The sequence below is a fragment of the Cynara cardunculus genome, assembly GCF_001531365.2.
Source record: "Cynara cardunculus var. scolymus isolate 2C chromosome LG 16, CcrdV1, whole genome shotgun sequence".
NCBI classification, from domain to species: Eukaryota; Viridiplantae; Streptophyta; class Magnoliopsida; order Asterales; family Asteraceae; genus Cynara; species Cynara cardunculus.
Window position 1 is genome coordinate 1,617,298 of NC_037543.1, and position 18,384 is coordinate 1,635,681.

General features: G+C 32.9%; 1 protein-coding gene across 1 annotated transcript in view; it reads right to left on the reverse strand.

Moving 5' to 3' along the window:
- LOC112529561 (probable LRR receptor-like serine/threonine-protein kinase At1g63430) overlaps nucleotides 1–7,298 on the reverse strand; it is an 8,290-nt gene extending 992 nt beyond the window's left edge. Inside the window, exons 1-12 of the mRNA XM_025140882.1 lie at nucleotides 7,214–7,298; nucleotides 6,387–6,519; nucleotides 5,659–5,730; nucleotides 5,432–5,575; nucleotides 5,173–5,322; nucleotides 4,405–4,521; nucleotides 4,257–4,321; nucleotides 3,645–3,899; nucleotides 3,212–3,417; nucleotides 2,366–2,498; nucleotides 2,112–2,269; nucleotides 1,762–1,977 (exon numbers count right to left, since the gene is read on the reverse strand). Of these exons, the coding sequence (XP_024996650.1) occupies nucleotides 1,762–1,977; nucleotides 2,112–2,269; nucleotides 2,366–2,498; nucleotides 3,212–3,417; nucleotides 3,645–3,899; nucleotides 4,257–4,321; nucleotides 4,405–4,521; nucleotides 5,173–5,322; nucleotides 5,432–5,575; nucleotides 5,659–5,730; nucleotides 6,387–6,519; nucleotides 7,214–7,298 (1,734 nt within the window). The remainder of the gene's footprint in view (nucleotides 1–1,761; nucleotides 1,978–2,111; nucleotides 2,270–2,365; nucleotides 2,499–3,211; nucleotides 3,418–3,644; nucleotides 3,900–4,256; nucleotides 4,322–4,404; nucleotides 4,522–5,172; nucleotides 5,323–5,431; nucleotides 5,576–5,658; nucleotides 5,731–6,386; nucleotides 6,520–7,213) is intronic.
- Between the last annotated feature and the right edge of the window lie 11,086 nt (nucleotides 7,299–18,384).

Genomic DNA, 18,384 nt, shown 5'->3' on the forward strand with positions numbered 1-18,384 from the left:
TTTTTATGCACAATGTACAGAATCTAGATTCTTTCCAAGTTGGCATTCAAGGATCCACAGTTAACTTGATGAACATGAAAGAATTTGTGGTTTTTCAACTGGGGTTGGGTCTTTTTACTTAAAGGTACAACTTTTTATGCACAATGTACAGAATCTATCATCTTTCCAAGTTGGCATTCAAGGATCCATAGTTAATGTGATGAACCTGAAAGAATTTGTCTCTTTTTTACTCAAAGGTACAACTTTTTTTTTTGAAGTATATAATATTTATAACGGCAAATGCAACAAATAAACTCACATACCCTCCTCACCTTTGGTGAGGTTTGAACCCTTGACCTCCTAGGAAGCCAAGGGCTACGATACCGCTAGGCCGAAAGCCCTTTGGTCTCAAAGGTACAACTTTGTATGCACAATGTACAGAATCTATCATGTTTCTAAGTTGAAAGGATCCAGAGTTAACTGGATGAACATGACAGAATTAGTGGTTTTTGAACTGGGATTGTGTCTTTTTTGCTTGAGGTACCACTTTTTATGCACAATGTACAAAATCTATCATCTTTGCAAGTTGACAGTGAAGTATTCACAGTTAACTTGAACATGAGAACATCAAGAAATTTTATGGTTTTTTGAACTGGGTTCTCTCTTTTTCACTCAAGGTACCACCTTTACTGCACAACGTACATAATCTATCATCTTTGCAAGTTGGAATTCAAGAATCTATATTTAACTTGCCATAAAAGGTTAATGAACATGAAAGAATTTGTGGTTTTTGAACTCGGGTTGTCTCGTTTTTACTCAGGTACAACTTTTTATGCACAACATACAGAATCTATTATCTTTGCAAGTTGACAGTGAAGTATTCACAGTTAACTTGATGAACATCAAGAAATTCATGGTTTTTTGAACTGGGGTTCTCTCTTTTTCACTCAACGTAGCGTTTGGTACACTGGACCGGACTTGACAGAACAGAAAAAGAATCATTGTTCTATGTTTGACACGCCTGTTCCACCTCCTCCCCATGGAACAAGATGGAACAAACATATATTTTACCAATATAACCTCAAAATAAAACCTAATCCTCTTCTAAAACATCAAATATAGCTTCTTACATCGTATTCATTCTTTAAATTTTACTTATTGTATTTTATACTCAATAAACTTTCACTTTACTATCATCAAAATATTAGTTTTATACGGTTTTTATATTTTGGTTAATTTAATGTAATTTATTAAATATCAATAATAAAAAGATAACATATAAACGGTATAAAATAAAAACTACATAAACTTTTTCTTTTGGTGTCATTTTAATCGTCTTGACGAAAATTTTCTAATGATATATTTTGTTATATAAATATTTATTTTATTAATTTAATAAATCACATAAATTAATCAAAAAATATAAACAACTCATTAGAGGTAAATTGGTTATTTTATTTGTTCTGTCATGTCCAGTTCTGGCTTACCAAACACTGAACAACTGTTCAACCTTGTCCTGCTCTGTCCTGTCTTTTCCTATCCTATCTGGATACCAAACGCACGCTTAATGCACGATGTCCATGCAAGAATCCACAGTTAACTTCTCCTAAAAGGTTTATGGACAAGAAATAATTTGTGGTTTTGGAAACTGGGGTTGTATCTTTTTTACTTTTATGCACAATGTAGAGAATCAATCATCTTGCAAGTTATAATTCAAGAACAGCAGGTACAACTTTTCATGCACAAAGTACAAAATGCAAGAAGAGAGTTGTTAGTTCTTACCCAATCTACCAAGCATCCTTTGTCTTTGCAAAGCGGCGGACGTCCACTGATTATTTCCAACAGAAGAACACCAAAAGCATAAATGTTACCCTGGATGTCTAACTGCCGTCCTTCCAATGAACTCGGGAGAACACAAACAGCACCCTCGTTGCTAATACATCGTGAGTTATTTTCCGATCTTGTAAGAATCGTTTTCCAACTTTCAAAATCGACTAGCTACAAGAACAAGAAAAACACAACTCAATAAACCCAACCAAAGAATCATCTTCTATATCAAGATGTAAACAAGATGGCACTTAACGATACTAGAAAAACATAGGACCAAGCTCCATTAGAGGTTTAGCGTATACCTTCGGTGAAAAATCTTCTGTGAGATATACCGCACTAGAGTTCAGCTCGGATATGGTAAACGGTGGTTCAATTTCCGTGTGAAGATACTTTAGACCTTTTGCAATACCTATAACAATCTTCATTCTTCTTGTCCAGCTTAGTTGGCATCCTTCTTCATCTAAAGTAAAACAAAAGCACAACACTTTAGTCATTGAGATGATACGGCCCGTGGGCATATTCAAAACCCAGTTTAGGGTTTAGGGTTTAGACTTACAATGGAGGTGCTCGTACAATGTCCCATTTGATGCATATTCAAAAACCAACATTCTTGTAAATGGAGTATCATCTATACAATAGCCCAGCAGTTTCCCGGTGTTCTCATGATTTAGCCTTGCTAAATCTGCCACCTGAATTTTTGGAAGAATTTAAAAGCAAAAAAGAAAGATCTAAAGAGTTGCAATACACAAAATTTTCGGTTTCTTGTTATTTGTGAGGTATGTGGAAACCCATTAGATTACGCTGCAAAAGACCCCTTGAGGAGAAAAAGGTGGATCCTACATATAAAGAGGTGGAAAGGTGTCTAGCCAATGTGCGTCAAGTCCCTAAATGTGCTCTGATACCATGTGAGATTTATGGAACCTCATCATATAACATATTACTCTCTAACAGAGCACTTGAGAAGGAGGTTCCGACATATATAGAGGTGAAAGGGACCCTGTCTAGGCAATGTGGGACTCTAACACGCTCCCTCAAATGGAGGCAAAAGAATGTGTCTAAGTCCCTAAATGTGGTAGACCCCCGCTTTGATACCATGTGAAATATATGGATTATGGAACCCCATCAGATTACTCTCCAAAAGAGCCCTTGAGGAGAAAAAGGAGGTTCTATGAAGGGGATTGTGTCTAGCTGATGTGGGACTCCAATAATCCCCCGGAGGCAAAAGAGGGTGTCAAGTCCATAAATGTGGTAGACTTGGCTCAGATACCATGTGAGATATATGAATTATGGAACCCCATCAGATTAGTCGAGCCCTTGGAGAGAGAGAGGGAGGTTCCCAACATACATAACGAGAAAAAAACCGTGTCTAGTTGACGTGGGACTCCTACATTATTTGCTTTACCTCTTTCTGATAATAGAGCTCAAGATAGCCACTCCAATGCTCTTCTTTGATGCAAAGAGATATCACCGCAATTTCCGGTCCACCTTTCATGGTGCCTTTGTAAACTAGGCTATCCGATGAGGACCCGATAATGTTACTAAAATCTTCACATGCGACTTCAAGTTCATGTCGGTTGTATCTCATCACGTCCTTCAACATATTCGGATCTACATACAATTACCGAACAAACATGAATACAAACGTCATTGTAATCATGCTCCTATATGCAGTGACATCCATGCCCAGTCGGTAGACATGGGTATTTTCGTAATTGAGCAAGTTTCCAACAAAAATTTCTTCAAAATAACTTTAACATTTTATCTTGAATAATAAAAACACCTTTGCAAGTTTGTTTATAATGATTTTTATATTATCAAGGGAAGTGCCTCCTCACCGGTAAAGATTGCAATATGGTCTCTTTCACTTGCGGATTTCTTCCAAGGGATGATAATTGACGGTTTGTTTTTGCATCTATGACACGTTGTGAAAAGGGCAACAAGAAAGAGAGAACCGACCATTATTCCGGTCACTACTTCTAGAGCTAGAACCCATGACGGTTTCGAATCAGAAGCCGATTGGTTGTATGCATCTGTAGCAGGATGGTGCTTCGTCTCTCCGAATTTATGGGATTTAGCCGGTGGAGCCACACCTATACCCATTAAAAAACCTGTCACTTTTAGTTTTGATAACAATACAAGAATTCATTCAACTAACAACATAGAAACTAGCCATTCGAGTCCGTTCAAGGCTACTAGGAATTTTCTTGGTTGTTATCTCCAGGCCTCATGGGATAAAAAGTTGATTGGGTTCAAATTAGGGGCAGGTAATGTCATCCCCGACCCTGCTTCATGTACGAAAATAAATCCCCGCCCCGTTACCCGTCAAACCGAGGAATCTCCGCCCCATCAGGGTCGGGTACCCGCCCCAACAGGTAAATTTTCCATCTCCATTGGCAAGCTGGCGAGGACACCCACGTTTAGAAGAAAAAAACAACATCAAGACGTACCACATTGTTCGGAAGTTCGTTGTTTGATATCTTTATATGGTAGACAATTCCCTTGAAAGCTCGTCCTGCAACAACAAGAAAACAAAATGAGAACGAGCAAGCAAGAAAGATCATGCAACGGAATACACAAAGAAATGACAAGATATACCTAGGGAGGTACCCCAAGCACTTAGGTATGCTCCCACTAAGGAAGTTGTACGAGAAATCTGCAACTTTTAAGGAAGCCGAACGACAAAAACCTAATCTAGTCGCATTTGAGGCATACCTGAACCAACAAAATCATCATATTAGAGGTGTATATTGGAATGGCCAATGAAAGTAAAACTCAAGAAACTTGGTTGACACGACATAGAAGATATCGTGAGCTTTCTATTTGTAAATTTCACATGCACATTTGCTAGGTTTATAGTTACCGAGACCATAATCAATTGTGTGAGGAAAATGAAAGCAAACACGTGTCTAGAAGCGGAAAGAGAGTAAACCAAACAAGCCTAGTATATCCCACCCAGAAGTGGGATTCGGGAGACGGATAAGATGTATGCGGACCCAACCTCTACCCTAACGGTCAGTGAAGACCCGCGCCTTGTGAAAAGCATGTGGAACGGAAAAAGTTAGCCCAAAAAGGTTTTGGGAAAAAAAACAAATACGATATATTTTGAAAATTTTGTAAAGGGTAAGCAACAACATACAAACAGAAGCACGTACAAGAAAACACAGCCAAATTAAGGAAATTAAGGGCTATTTAGCTTAATGACCTACTCCAAAAGCTTGTTTTGCTAAATGACCCTCTAGTGTATTTCTAAGTTTTTACGGGGGCAAACTGTTTTGAACCGGGGCAGGTCAGATGAAGGCCATTGAATTAAGTTCTTTAGAGAATGTAACGCCCCAAAAACAATGGAAACAATAATCTACTTACATTCCTTGCATGTTGGAAACAAAATCCGAAGCATTGGCACCCGGAACGGATCCTCGCAACTTATTTCTATCCAACCGAAGCTCTCGAAGGTTCTTAAGATTTCCAAGCTCCGAAGGCAATTGTCCAATCAATCCATTCGACTGCAGGTTTCTGAACCAACACAAACGAGCTTCACATGTAAGAGAAACTTGTATAAAGATGGTGAAAACCTAAGTTTTCGTTTGACATGATTAAGTTCCTGGTGGCAAAAAAGACTTACATTATAACAATGCTAACCAAATTCCCGATTTCATGAGGAATCGGTCCAGATATCTGGTTCATCCCCAAATCTAGAATTTTCAGGTCCTTCAGTGATCCAATTTCTTTTGGTATTGAACCAATGAGTTTGTTGCCATGTAAAATCCTACAAGAAAAACCATTTCTGAATAAAGTTTTGATTTTTATCATGCTCTTGAATATAAAATAAGATGTTGAAAGGAAACATACAGTTCTTGTAAGGAAGAAAGCTGAAACAGCTCCCGAGCAATGAATCCCGTTATAGATGAGCCAGAAATGTTCCTGGAGAAGAAAATTTACAATCCTAATTAGATTCTTTACATGTATCATGTCTTAACTATATAAGTTTGATGTACAACTTCCCTCATGACAAGACAGGACAGGATTATGGTTCACAATTGTGTGCACATAATGGGTGATTTTTTTTCTTGCTAACCGCACGTGTCCAGGTTAGCGTGTGCGCACCTCAACTAATCCCATGTGGCCCTAAAGATAATAGACGGGAAAAAGTCCCCCGTGTCCCTAAGGAGACTCGAACTGGCGACCTATGAGTCAAAGGTGGTCTAGCTTTTATTTCACTTTAGACTTGAACAAAAATTCCATCAGAATCCCGAACCATCATCCCTACTTTCCTAGGAGACGCCCGAGCACCCGCATAATTACGTAGTTGTTCATCTAACTATTTCTTGACGTTATTGAAATTGGTCAAAAATATTGCCTAAAATTGTCATCATCAATAAGTTTCCATGGATACCAACTACCAAGAGTCAAAACAATTTCATAAAGACCAAGTCAAACTTCAATTATCTTCATGGGAAAGATAATTGATGAGGTATCAAATGAGACAACTTGCAATTATTTACACTCTCAAAATGGTCTTTGAAGTGGACTGGAAACTTAAAATAATGCACCGAAAAGTCAAAGAGACAATTGCTTACAGCTTGGTCACTTGATCTCCAGAACAGGAAACACCAACCCAGTTACAAGGATCTGAATCTAATGCATTCCAGCTTGATAAAACCGATAACGGATCATCAAATATGCCTTCTTTGAACATAGATAGAGAATGAACTGCAAAATTCAAGAAAATCTGTATGATTTGAGTGATTTGGATACAAACCCACAAAATAAAGATTATAAAAACCTCAAATGGTCAAAACTTTAGTGGTTTGACAGTTAAGGGTTGTTCAAGAAAATGAAAGCAGAATTCAAGAAAACTCAAACGATTTGGGTGATTTGCATACAAATCCCCAAATTAAAGATCTTGCCCTAATCAAAATTTCTCAAAAGTAGAATCTACATTGCTAAAGGTTATCCTCAAATGGTCATAATTTTTGAGATTTGATAGTTAAGGTTGTTCAAGAAATGAACTTCAGAATTCAAGAAAACTTGAATGATTTGGATACAAACCCACAGATTAGAGATGTTTCCCTAATCAAATTTCTCAAAAGTGGAATCTACATTGCTAAGATTATCTTCAAATAAGATTATAAAACCCCCAATTCATCATAATTTTAATGATGTGATAGTTAGAGAATGAACTGCAAAAACTCAGGAAAACTTGCATGATTTGGGTGATTTTGGATACAAACCCACAAAATAAAGATCTTTCCCTAATCAAATTTCTCAAAAATAGAATCTACATTGCTAAGATTATCTTCACTCAAGATCATAAAAACACCAAATGATCTAAAACTTCAATGATTTGATAGTTAGGGTTGTTCAAGATCTGTGCAAAACTACAAACCAAATGAAGTTTTCATACCTTGAATTGGTTGAGCAGCATCACAATTAGTGATAAAGAGTCCAAAAGTAATCAAGATGAGTTCAAATGGAATCAATCTCTTCATCTTCTCTGCAAACTCCTCTTCTCTCTACAACACTAGCAACTCCTCAAATCATAAATCTCCAAAAACTTACCCAAAAACCCATAAACAAGAGAGGAAAAACTGAATCAAGAATCTGGAGAACAATGGTTAAATAAACAGTATTTTTCAAATAAATTCAGAAACAGCCAAAAGGGTGGTTCAAATCTCTGAAATCTTTCAGAAACCCTGAAACCAAATCAGTAGAAAAATCTCAGTGGGTGAAGTTATAGAGATTGAAGCAACCCCCAGTTCAAGAAAACTTGGATTCAAAGAAAGGTTTAATGGCAGACTGAGACTGGCAGCAAAATACTTCAAGAATTATGCTTTTTTTAATGGGAAAAAACAAACAGATCAAGAATCACAGATGAGCAAAGATCAAGAATCAAAAATGTAGAAAATGCAAAAGTGGGAATTTCTTGAAATAAAGTGGGAATGTTTTGTTTAATTTCAGCTGTTAAATCGAAAGCAAAAGTGGACTAAAAAGGTATCGTATTCAAGAAAGTGGGGAAGAAGGTGGGCTTGGAGTGCCGTAACAGGTTTTTAACCTTCACTGCTGAGATCATTGCTTCTAATGTAATTAATTTTAATCATTAAGTTATTAAAACAATGCATAATGTAATGATTAGTGTGTGTTAATTAAATTAAATAAAACATAAAAAAATTAATTCTTGGGAAATAAAATAAGCACATAGATTTAGTACCAAAAACTCTTGATCAAAGGGTTCATGATTGATAATATGGATTCAACTTGTGAAAACATTCAATGATTACTTGATCAAATAGTCAAACGGTTGGTTCAATGAATTCAAATATAAAATTAAATAAGTTCAAATTTATCAAAATAAAAATGCAATTAAATTTGTTTTAATGCATCTCTAAGGATTATGTTCAAATAAAGATTTTAGAATTTAGATTTTTTTTTGCTTTTTAACAACTATGTTATAATGAATGTTAAACTAAAAAATAAATAGAAAATATCTGGTTAAAATCGCCCCAGAGGGGGATCCTGGGGTAGGTGGGGGCGATATCCCTTTTTCAGATAAATATTTTATTGTTGTCCTTCAAATCAGATACATGTGAGACATCTTCCGTACTTTTTTGGTGAAATCACCCCCCATATAATCAAATCATCCAAGAGGGCAATCTAGGTAGTTATTTTGTTAATGTATCAAGTATAAAATGGTTGTTTTGGTAATTTATCCTTGTTTTAATTGCTTTCGTTAATGAGGCTAAGTGTTTTTTTTTTTGTGAATGTTCGGCTTCTTTTACTTTCATAGCGTTTTGCTGTGAAGTTTCAAATGTAAAAAAATGGTCTCACAAAAACAAACAGATCTCACGTGAACCAAACCCTATATATATATATATATATATATAGTATTGATTGGTTAATTTTATTGGATCATATCATAAACCCACTTGCTTTCGTATTCATTTCGTTTTCAGGTCATGTTGGAATAATAAGAACAAGTTTAATTGACAATTAAATTTTAATATTGTTTTTGGTGAGATTTAATTCTATTTATTTGCTAATTTTGGGAAATTATTATTAGGATTAATATTTAATACACAAGAGACAAGACCCATATACTATTAAGCATTCATGACTTTGAGATGAAGCATATGACATGTAGGGACAATGATAAAGCAATTTGAATGCATAATGTACCAGGGCTTTTTGGTCTTTCTATTATTCTTAGAACCCCCCCCCCCCCCCCCCCTTTTTATATATTTTTTAAAGTAAACTACAAATTTGGTCCCTGTGGTTTGTAAAAGAAACACTTTTCATCCCTTAAATTTTGAAATCTACAAGATAATCATCATAGTTTGTAAAAACGTCCAGTTTTGATTATTGATTCTAACGACTGTAAAAATTTTCGTTAAATGATGAGAATTTTTGTTTCTTAACCAATCAAAATCGATTTTATGATCTGATCTCTAGGGTTTTTGATTGGTTAAAGGACAAAAGAAGATAAAAAACACTGAAAATGTCCCTTATTTAACAAAAAAAAATCACGATCGTTAGAGGGATGAACCAAATCTGTTCCATTATTGCAAACCATGATAGTTATTTTGTAATTTTAAAACTATAAGGATGAAAAGTGTTGTTTTTATAAACCCCAAGGACCAAATTTGTAGTTTACCCTATTTTTTTATATTGGAGTTGGTACTCAATTGTTTATAATCATGTCATAACAAACCTTCATTAATTTATAACAAGTTTATTGAAAATAATAGTATTTTTTTGAAGTCTTTTTTTTTAATTTGAAAAATATCGTTACCGAGTAAACTATAAGGGTGGTATTTGATTGGTTTGAGTTTGAACTCCAAAGGTCAAAAGTATCTGGAGATCTCAGGTTTAAATCCAAGTAGGAATAAAAACCCTCTTGAGGCCATGGAGGTTCAAATGCGGTGATTCCAGGCTACCCGTAAAGCAGGTGGTCGACAAGGGATTAGTCGACTCGTATAGCAGGTTGGATATTCAGGTTAATAAAAAAAAACATACCGAGTAAAAATGTTATAAAAAAGTCGACATGTGAGATTTCACAACTGTTACGCAACTTGTGAGAGATACTTTTTATGAATAAAATATGATTCTGGTGGGTCATTTCGCAAAGCCACATAGGAGATTTCACAAGTCAACAAGACAGTTTGCAAGCCTTCGCGCCCATTCTGCAAGTCGTTGCGCCAGTTTTACAAGTCAACCCCACCAAAATCATATTTAGTTACCAAAAGGCCTTTGGCCTAGCAGTATGCAAGTTTTTGATCTCCTAGGAGACCAGTGGTTCAAACCTCACCAAAGATGAATAGGGTTTGTGAGCTTATTTGTTCTATTTACCACATATAATGTATTTTTTAATATTTTATTATTATAACTACTTTTAAATTATTTTTTATTAAGGTAATATATTTTTAAAAATCTCTCAATTTATAACAATAAAAATATGTAGTTTTGATTGGGCCCATTTACTTGTTTGGGGCCAGGCCCAATTAATATTAATACTTGGGCTTCACTATTCCAAAGTCCAAACATATGAATATGAATCATGATTCCATGAAAGCTCATTTTTAACTTGGATGATTTGTGTTTTTATGCTTACAGCTCGTTTTTTACTAAATGTTTACCGGGTAACTATTAATGAACAAAAGTTATTACTGTCATTTATATATCAGGTAACATTTTCGGTCATCAAAATTGATTGTTGGTAAACGTCTTTCACCTGATAAGAGTTAACCGAGTAAGATTCTTCTTCCTTACTTATCGTGTAAGATTCTCGGTTCTTGTTATGCCTCTTACTGGGTAAGATTCTCGTTCATTATCATACTCACTCCATAAGGTAAGCAACACCCGGTAAAACGCTTACCCAATAAACATTTTGAAAACGACCCTTTAATGTACCCTTGTGTAGGGGTGCTCATGGATTGAGTTGATCGGGTTGAAGACATTTGAATAGTCCAACCCAATGTTTGCGTTTTAAAAAATCTTAATTCAAATCAACCCAAACCATACGGGTTGGTGGGGTTGATACTTTGGTACATTAAAATATTCTTCTAACCTTAATATGTTATTTTTCTATTCATATTTTTTTTTCATCATCAACTATTTGATACAACTTATCTATATTTCTTATATATATCACATTCAGTTAATTTTCTCAATTTACATATATATGTTCACAGTTACTGAACATATATGCGAATGAGTTACATAGAGATGTGAATATATTGAAAATATGTGCATATGAAGAGCGTACGTGATAGTGTAACTGTCTAATGTATATATTAATAGAAATTCAACAATCATATTAAATCCAAGAAACAAAAAGATATCGGGTTGAATTGAGTTCAAATAATAATAACCCAATACATAGAATTTGAAAATTTTACAACTCGATTAGACATCGGGTTCTTCGGGTTGAGTTATTTCGCATTGGGTCGAGTTAATTTTCACTTGAAAAGCTGAATCCTTAACTCTGCTGGGACGTTTTTCTCTTCATTCAAAGATCATAAACATATTTGTATACATGTATGCGTTTTTCTTCGTCTCCTAACTACACGTGTTTCTCTTTATTTCGTCATATATATTTTTCTTCGTTCTTCGTTTCTTTTTTTTTTTCTTTTCCCTTTTTTTATTCTGAAACAGGTATTTGACACTTGAATTTTAGATACTGTTTTTATATGAAATAATAGTTCGTTGTATTAAACTAAGGGTCTTGACTGTTTTTATGACATTCCGTTAATAAATCTCAAAATCAACAGAGATCGATATTGTGTGATACATGCCTGATTGAGTTTGATGTATACTTGACGACAGTAGAGATGAAGAAGATACAAATAAAGATGACATAAAACAAGATGTGTTTTAATCTGGTTGTTGTTAGAAAATCATCTGACAAGAAAGAGAATCATAGTCATTTTGTTAGAATCAGTTACTATTATTATTATAATCATTATTGTCCTCTACCCTATTGAGCATAGTCATGGGTATGCATAATTGTGTTTTTATGATCATTGGTGGATATACTGAAAATGCTAAAAAGAACTGTTGATTACTTCAACAGTAATAACTCAGTAAGGTGAAATACTACTGATAGGCTATGATGGATTCGGCGAGAAAGACAATGATACTGTTGACTATCATCCAACAAATAATGTCTACACTATAATGCGTAATCGTGTCTTTATCTGAGTAACGACATCTACTATTTTAATCAGATTTCCCTTAAAACCAGGCATCTTCCAACATGTGGGTCACACCATTCTCGACCATGTAGCATATCACTGATATCAGTTTAGAAGGAAAAAAAAATTCAATAACTGATGTAGAGGTTGATAGATGTGATTACTCCCCCTTTTGATTGCAATGTAGACTGGTTTTAAAATACGATTTAAATTTATTAATACTATATAATACATATTACCCCACTCCTTTCTTAACTTGGAATCATGTGAGACAAGATTTTTACACTTGAAACTTCAAAGCAAAATATTGTGTTCACAGCAAAACATTGTGAAGGTTACCTTTACAGTGTTTTTTTCTGTGACGATTCGGCTTTTTTTACCTTCACGAAAACAACTTTGTCTCACGTGAACGCAACCCCTCCTTCATCCCTATTAACTATGCAGTTAATTGTTCTACATTATTCACCAATATAAAAATTACGATTTTACCCTCCGCCAACATTCGCACGCCACTTCTTATCTTTCTGTTCCCCACCTCCACCACCACCTTATGAGATGATTCGATGTAACCTTCCAAAAAAACAACTCACCTAAATTTTATCTTACAATTTCCACAGCCAAATCATAAACGAATAAATAATTATTGATACGTTGTTGCTTATGATTAAAAAGTCGGCAAACTGTTATTAATTTACTATGGATAGTTGTAACGAAGGAGATCGCTACGAGGATGGTGGAGGAAGCAGATGGAGAGAGATTGAAGATGGTGTAAAGAATGACGTGAGCAATATGGGCAAATACGTCATCGTTTTTTTTTTCTTCCAATTTTCTGTTACATACTCGTATAAGAAAATACTATATCATTTACATATATTTTATAATCACATTAGTTACGCACGATAGGGTTTTTCTCTTTTAGTATGAACGAAAATTACATAAAACAAAATCTCCATTGACTGACATACACACACACACATAGGAGCGATTAAATACAAACCACTCATATTTGTATAAACCGTGCAAACCATCATCATTATTGATTTCATTGTTAAATCTTATGAAATTATTTCTTATAATATTTTTTTGATAAAGTTGTTTCATATGTGGTTATGAATTGTTTCATATAATACTTATGAAACTGTTTCATGTATTTCTCTAAAATCAATATAATGAAGCTGATAATATCTATGATTAACAACTTCCACGATAAAAATGATTAATCAACCTCTTATAATTACAAAAAAAATGAACAAAATGAATTATTATGATTGGTTAAATGAGTTTTGTACGGTTTGTACAAATAACATGGTTTGCAAAGTAAATCTTATATATATATATATATATATATAGATATATATATATATATATAGATACATACATACGTATATAGGGGAACGTTCAAATGAAAACCGTGTATTTCTAAGAAACCGTGTAAACCAATTTCGACCAATAGGAAAATTCCATTTTTTTTCTAATTAAATTTAATCAATAAGGCTATTTCGGTCATTTACAATATTTTATATTAAATATGGAAGTTATTAATAAATCTTAATTAATGAAACGCAAGAAAGAAAATTGTATAAATGATAACATTTAAATATTTATTATATTATAATATTAAAATTTTGAATTTGATATATTGTTATGAGATTGAATCTGCAAACGGGTCTTAAAGATTGAATTGCATTATGGAATGAAATCGTAAATTATGGTTCAAATTAAAAAAAATAATGTTAATGAAACAGGTTTCATGAAGGTGAAACTGGTTCATGTTGTAATTGATTCATGAGTAATATGAAATCGTTTCATGGTGAACCACGTTTCAGTGATGGTGTAGTTGATCCGTTTAGTAGAAAAAATGGAACATGAAACGGGTGCATAATTTATTTGGTTCGTCATGGAATAATTGCATGATGAAACGAGTACATGATGAATTTGCTTCGGGATCTTGAATATTGTAATCTGCTCTAGAATCTTGAAGATTGTAAGGATTAAAGGAAAGAATGCATCAAATCATGAGTGAAATAAAAAAATTAATTTACATGAAACATGTTTCATGAAGATGAAATTGGGTCGTGTTGTAATTGATTCATGAGTAATATGAAATCATTTCATGGTGAACCATGTTTCAGAGATGGTGTAGTTGATCCGTTTAGTAGAAAAAATGGAACATGAAACGGGTGCATAGTTTATTTGGTTCGTCATGAAATAATTGCATGATGAAACGGGTACATGATGAATCTGCTTCGGGATCTTGAAAATTGTAATCTGCTCTAGAATCTTGAAGATTGTAAGGAGTAAAGAAAAAAATGCATCAAATCATGAGTGAAATAAAAAAATTTAATTTACATGAAACAGGTTTCATGAAGGTGAAACTGGTTCATGACGTAATTGAACAATGAGTGGTGAACTGCTTTCATGGTGAAACCTGTTTCAGTTATGGTGTAGGTGATCCATTCAGTAGATGAAATGAAAAATGAAACGAGTGTATAATGTAGACGGTTCGTCATGAAATAATTGCAAGATGAAAAATAAATTAGTTTCATTAATAATAATAAATGTTAACATATAAATAATAAATTACTTTACAAAAAATAGATTAGTTTCATTAATAATATGATATACATTATATGGTTTCCTTGAATAAATGAATATTTGGTTTTACCCTTTTGCCCTTATCGGTATTATAAAATGTATTTTCAATTTTTTTTTTTAATTTTCTTAAATAACTTTGATTAATCTTAACCATTGATCAAAAAAATGGATGGGTGAGATTGGTTTACACAGTTTATACAAATGGAGACGGTTTTTATTTGATCACTCCTCTACATATATATATATATATATATATATATATATATTTGTTAAAAGAATTAAAAATGAAATTATTTTTTAATGCAAGTATTTTAGTTTAATTTGAAAATTTATAATAATATTTTCTCATATATTTTTAAAAAATATTATTAATTTAATTTTTTTTTAAATAATGGAGTTTAATATGTTAAAAAAAAAATAAGTTGGCCATAATCCAACTACATGTCTTGGGAACACATTTGTCAAATATGAAACCAACACATTCCATAAATTTAGGGGGATGAAAAGTGAAAAAAATTATATATTTGTATGATAAAAAATAATTATAAAAGATTTTTTTTTTCATTTAACTGTCATTTAAAGACTACACTGTTTAAAAGAATATACATTTAACTCCAACAGATTTTTTATAATTTTTATAAAATGAATATCTGAAAGTTAATATCTGTAAAAACATATACATTCAACTACAACAGATTCTCTACAATTTCTATAACATGGAGAAACAAAAGTTAATATCTCTAAAATAATATACATTCAACTTTAACACATTTTCTCTAAACGGAGGGTTAGCACCATCTATGCGTCCACGTGAATCCCTGAAATCATAATCTACCTTTGGATCTTGCAAGGAGGGTCAGTACCATCGATGTGTCCACGTGAATCCCTGAAATCATAATCTATACCCTGCAAAGCAGGTGGTCGCCCTGTGATTAGTCGGCTCGCATAGCGGGTTGGATATCCAGGTTAATCAAAAAATAATAATCTATACCCATTATTTGACCATCGTAATCCACCTTTGTTTTTTTAATTATAACCAAACTGCTTGATCTTTTTGTTCATTGTTGGTACATGAGGAAAATAACGTTGTTTTTTATTTGTAATTTTGAAAAGTTTAAGTTGTCGAGTCTTTATCAGTGTGGATAATTTAGCAGACTGAACCATTTGCAGATCCATCAGAAACTTTTGTGAATTTGATTGTAGCTTTGAGTTCCACTGAGACTATTGTATCATTTGAAGTTAGAAATTTCACGTGGGTGCGTGGAAAAAGTTAGTGACTGAAAGCTGGTGGCAACGAAAACCACGAGGAAGAAATTTGGGAGCCCAGGAGTTAAGGTTCAATAAGTCACATAGTCATAAAGTTTCTTCTCGTTGAATGATTGGTCGATACAACGTTTAAGTTGTCTTCTCCGATTAGGTTTACAGTTTTAGAAATTGATTCATTTATTTATCTACTCTGGATAATTGAATTCGATTATCTGATTGAATAAAAGTTTGCGGATTTCTTTACTACTCTTTTCTCTGTGTCGGTGATGAGATGTTGAGGGAAGATAAAGGTTGCAGGTGGTGGCGTCTAGGGGGAGAATAAGAGGGGGGTAGGGTTGGAGTGGAGTACTTTGAGGCCTTTTTATGATAATATAGTTGGTAAAATGACGAAAATACCCTTATATAACACATGCAGAAGGCAACAAATGAACGTAATGTCCGTTAAAGATAAGGATAGTGGATCAGTGGATGTAAGCAAATAAAAAAAGATTGGACCTTGTGAGTTATTTTGAAAAATCGAATGTCAATTTCAAAATCCCAATAAACCAGATGCACAATTTATGCAATTCTGTTTTATTTAAACAAAAAACTGATTACCAGTAATCCCGACCAGTCCCATATGGAACCCGACCCTGATGAACCACATATGAGGAGACATTTTTAGAGCTGATTTAACAGCTGCGACTAATGAAAGAGTTCAAATTCGTCTCTAACAGTATTCAAATTTAAATATGTGATGTACAGAAATGAAGTTGTTTCTCTCTTTTTACCAACTGAGCTACAAAAGAATCAATTAACAGTTGTTATATAACAAATGACAAATTACGTAATTGAATTGGATAGGGTTTGCACATGGGGAAAAGAGAGAGCGTTGTCTCCTTTTTTCTGGAAAATAATAATAATAAATAATGAATTAATAATAATATTTATATAATAAATAAATAAATGGAAATTAGAATTAAGTGATGGTGAGATGGCGAAGCATATAACTTATGGTGGACCTTCACCTAATTTTGCTTTTCTACGTGGGCATACCATCATCATGCCGGGCTCTTCTTTCACTTTTTTTTAATTAATTATAATTCCTTTTTGTAATTATATTTAATTTTAATATAAATTACATGAAAAAGTAACATATTTTGACTTGATTTTTATTTTGAGTAACGTATTTTTAAAAATTTAATTTTGATACTTAAAATATAAAATTTTAAACATTTAAGTATCTGAGTAAGTGGTTAAAGTATTAACCGGTTATCATGTTGATGTGGTATCCAACTCAGTATTATTTGTTGATATGATAAGTGAAATGATTTTTTTTAATCTAAAATTAGTCTTAATGGTTACTTGGATACTTAAATATTTAAAACTTTACATCTTATGTATCAAAATGAAAGTTTTGAAATTATGTTACCTAAAATAAGAATCAACTTAAACTACGTTACTTTTTCATGCAATTTGCCCTTAATTTTAATTCGTGCTATAAATAAATCATTATGATTTAAAACAATAATTTTTTTAAATTTTGATGGTTATTTTACATGAAAAATACAACTACGATGATTAAAATCGTTCATATTACAGAAAATTTTATTCTATCTACCAGTTAACTTTAATTTATATCAGGTTTTTTCAGTATGTAATTATAAAGTTTCTTTTTGGTATAATACAGGTTTGCACTTTCGAATAAATGTCACAAATACTTCATAAAGACTTTATCTCTTGGAACATGTGGTCGACTATACTACATTTTATCATCCACCCTGTATAAATGCACTGTAATTTTGTATTCGTTATCTGGTTTTGGTTATACGATAGCTTCAATTGCTTTACTTTTGATATTGACATTGCAAACCTGGTTTTTGAAATCTGTAAAAACAAATTAAAGGAAATACAATTAATCCCAAACAAAATCTAAAACAACAGAAAGAAGCGGTGTGACTGAGTTAAGGATATAAAATGAGTTGAAATGAAAACCCGTGAGACCACTTTTTTACACTTGAAACTTCACAGCAAAACGTTGTGAAGGTAATACTCACAGTTTTTTGCTGTGAAAGTTCAACTTTTTTTGTTACCTTCATATCGTTTTGCTGTGAAATTTCAAGTGTAAAAAAGTGGTCTCACTTGAACCCAACCCTATTTTATAATACAGTATAGATATGCCGACCTAATTATTTGAAAGGATCCCACTCAAACACAAAAATACACACACACACATAGGAAAAAGATTAACATAAGACACGGTTGTCTGACTAATCAATAAATCTACAATTTTTTATGTGTCAAAAGTCTAATAAAAGTAACTTTTGGGGTCTATTTGTTAAATTCTTCACAACATCATTCCTTTCTTTTGCTTTTCTTTTTATTATTTTAATTTTTTTAATCAATAATTAGGTTTCATGCTTTTCTAAACTCAAAGTTGATGATCATCATGCTTCTTGTTGTTATTGTGTTTCTTTGTTGTCATTTTAGAAAATTAAAAACAAATATATCATAATCAAAAAGGTTTTGTCTTATATTCAGATAATAA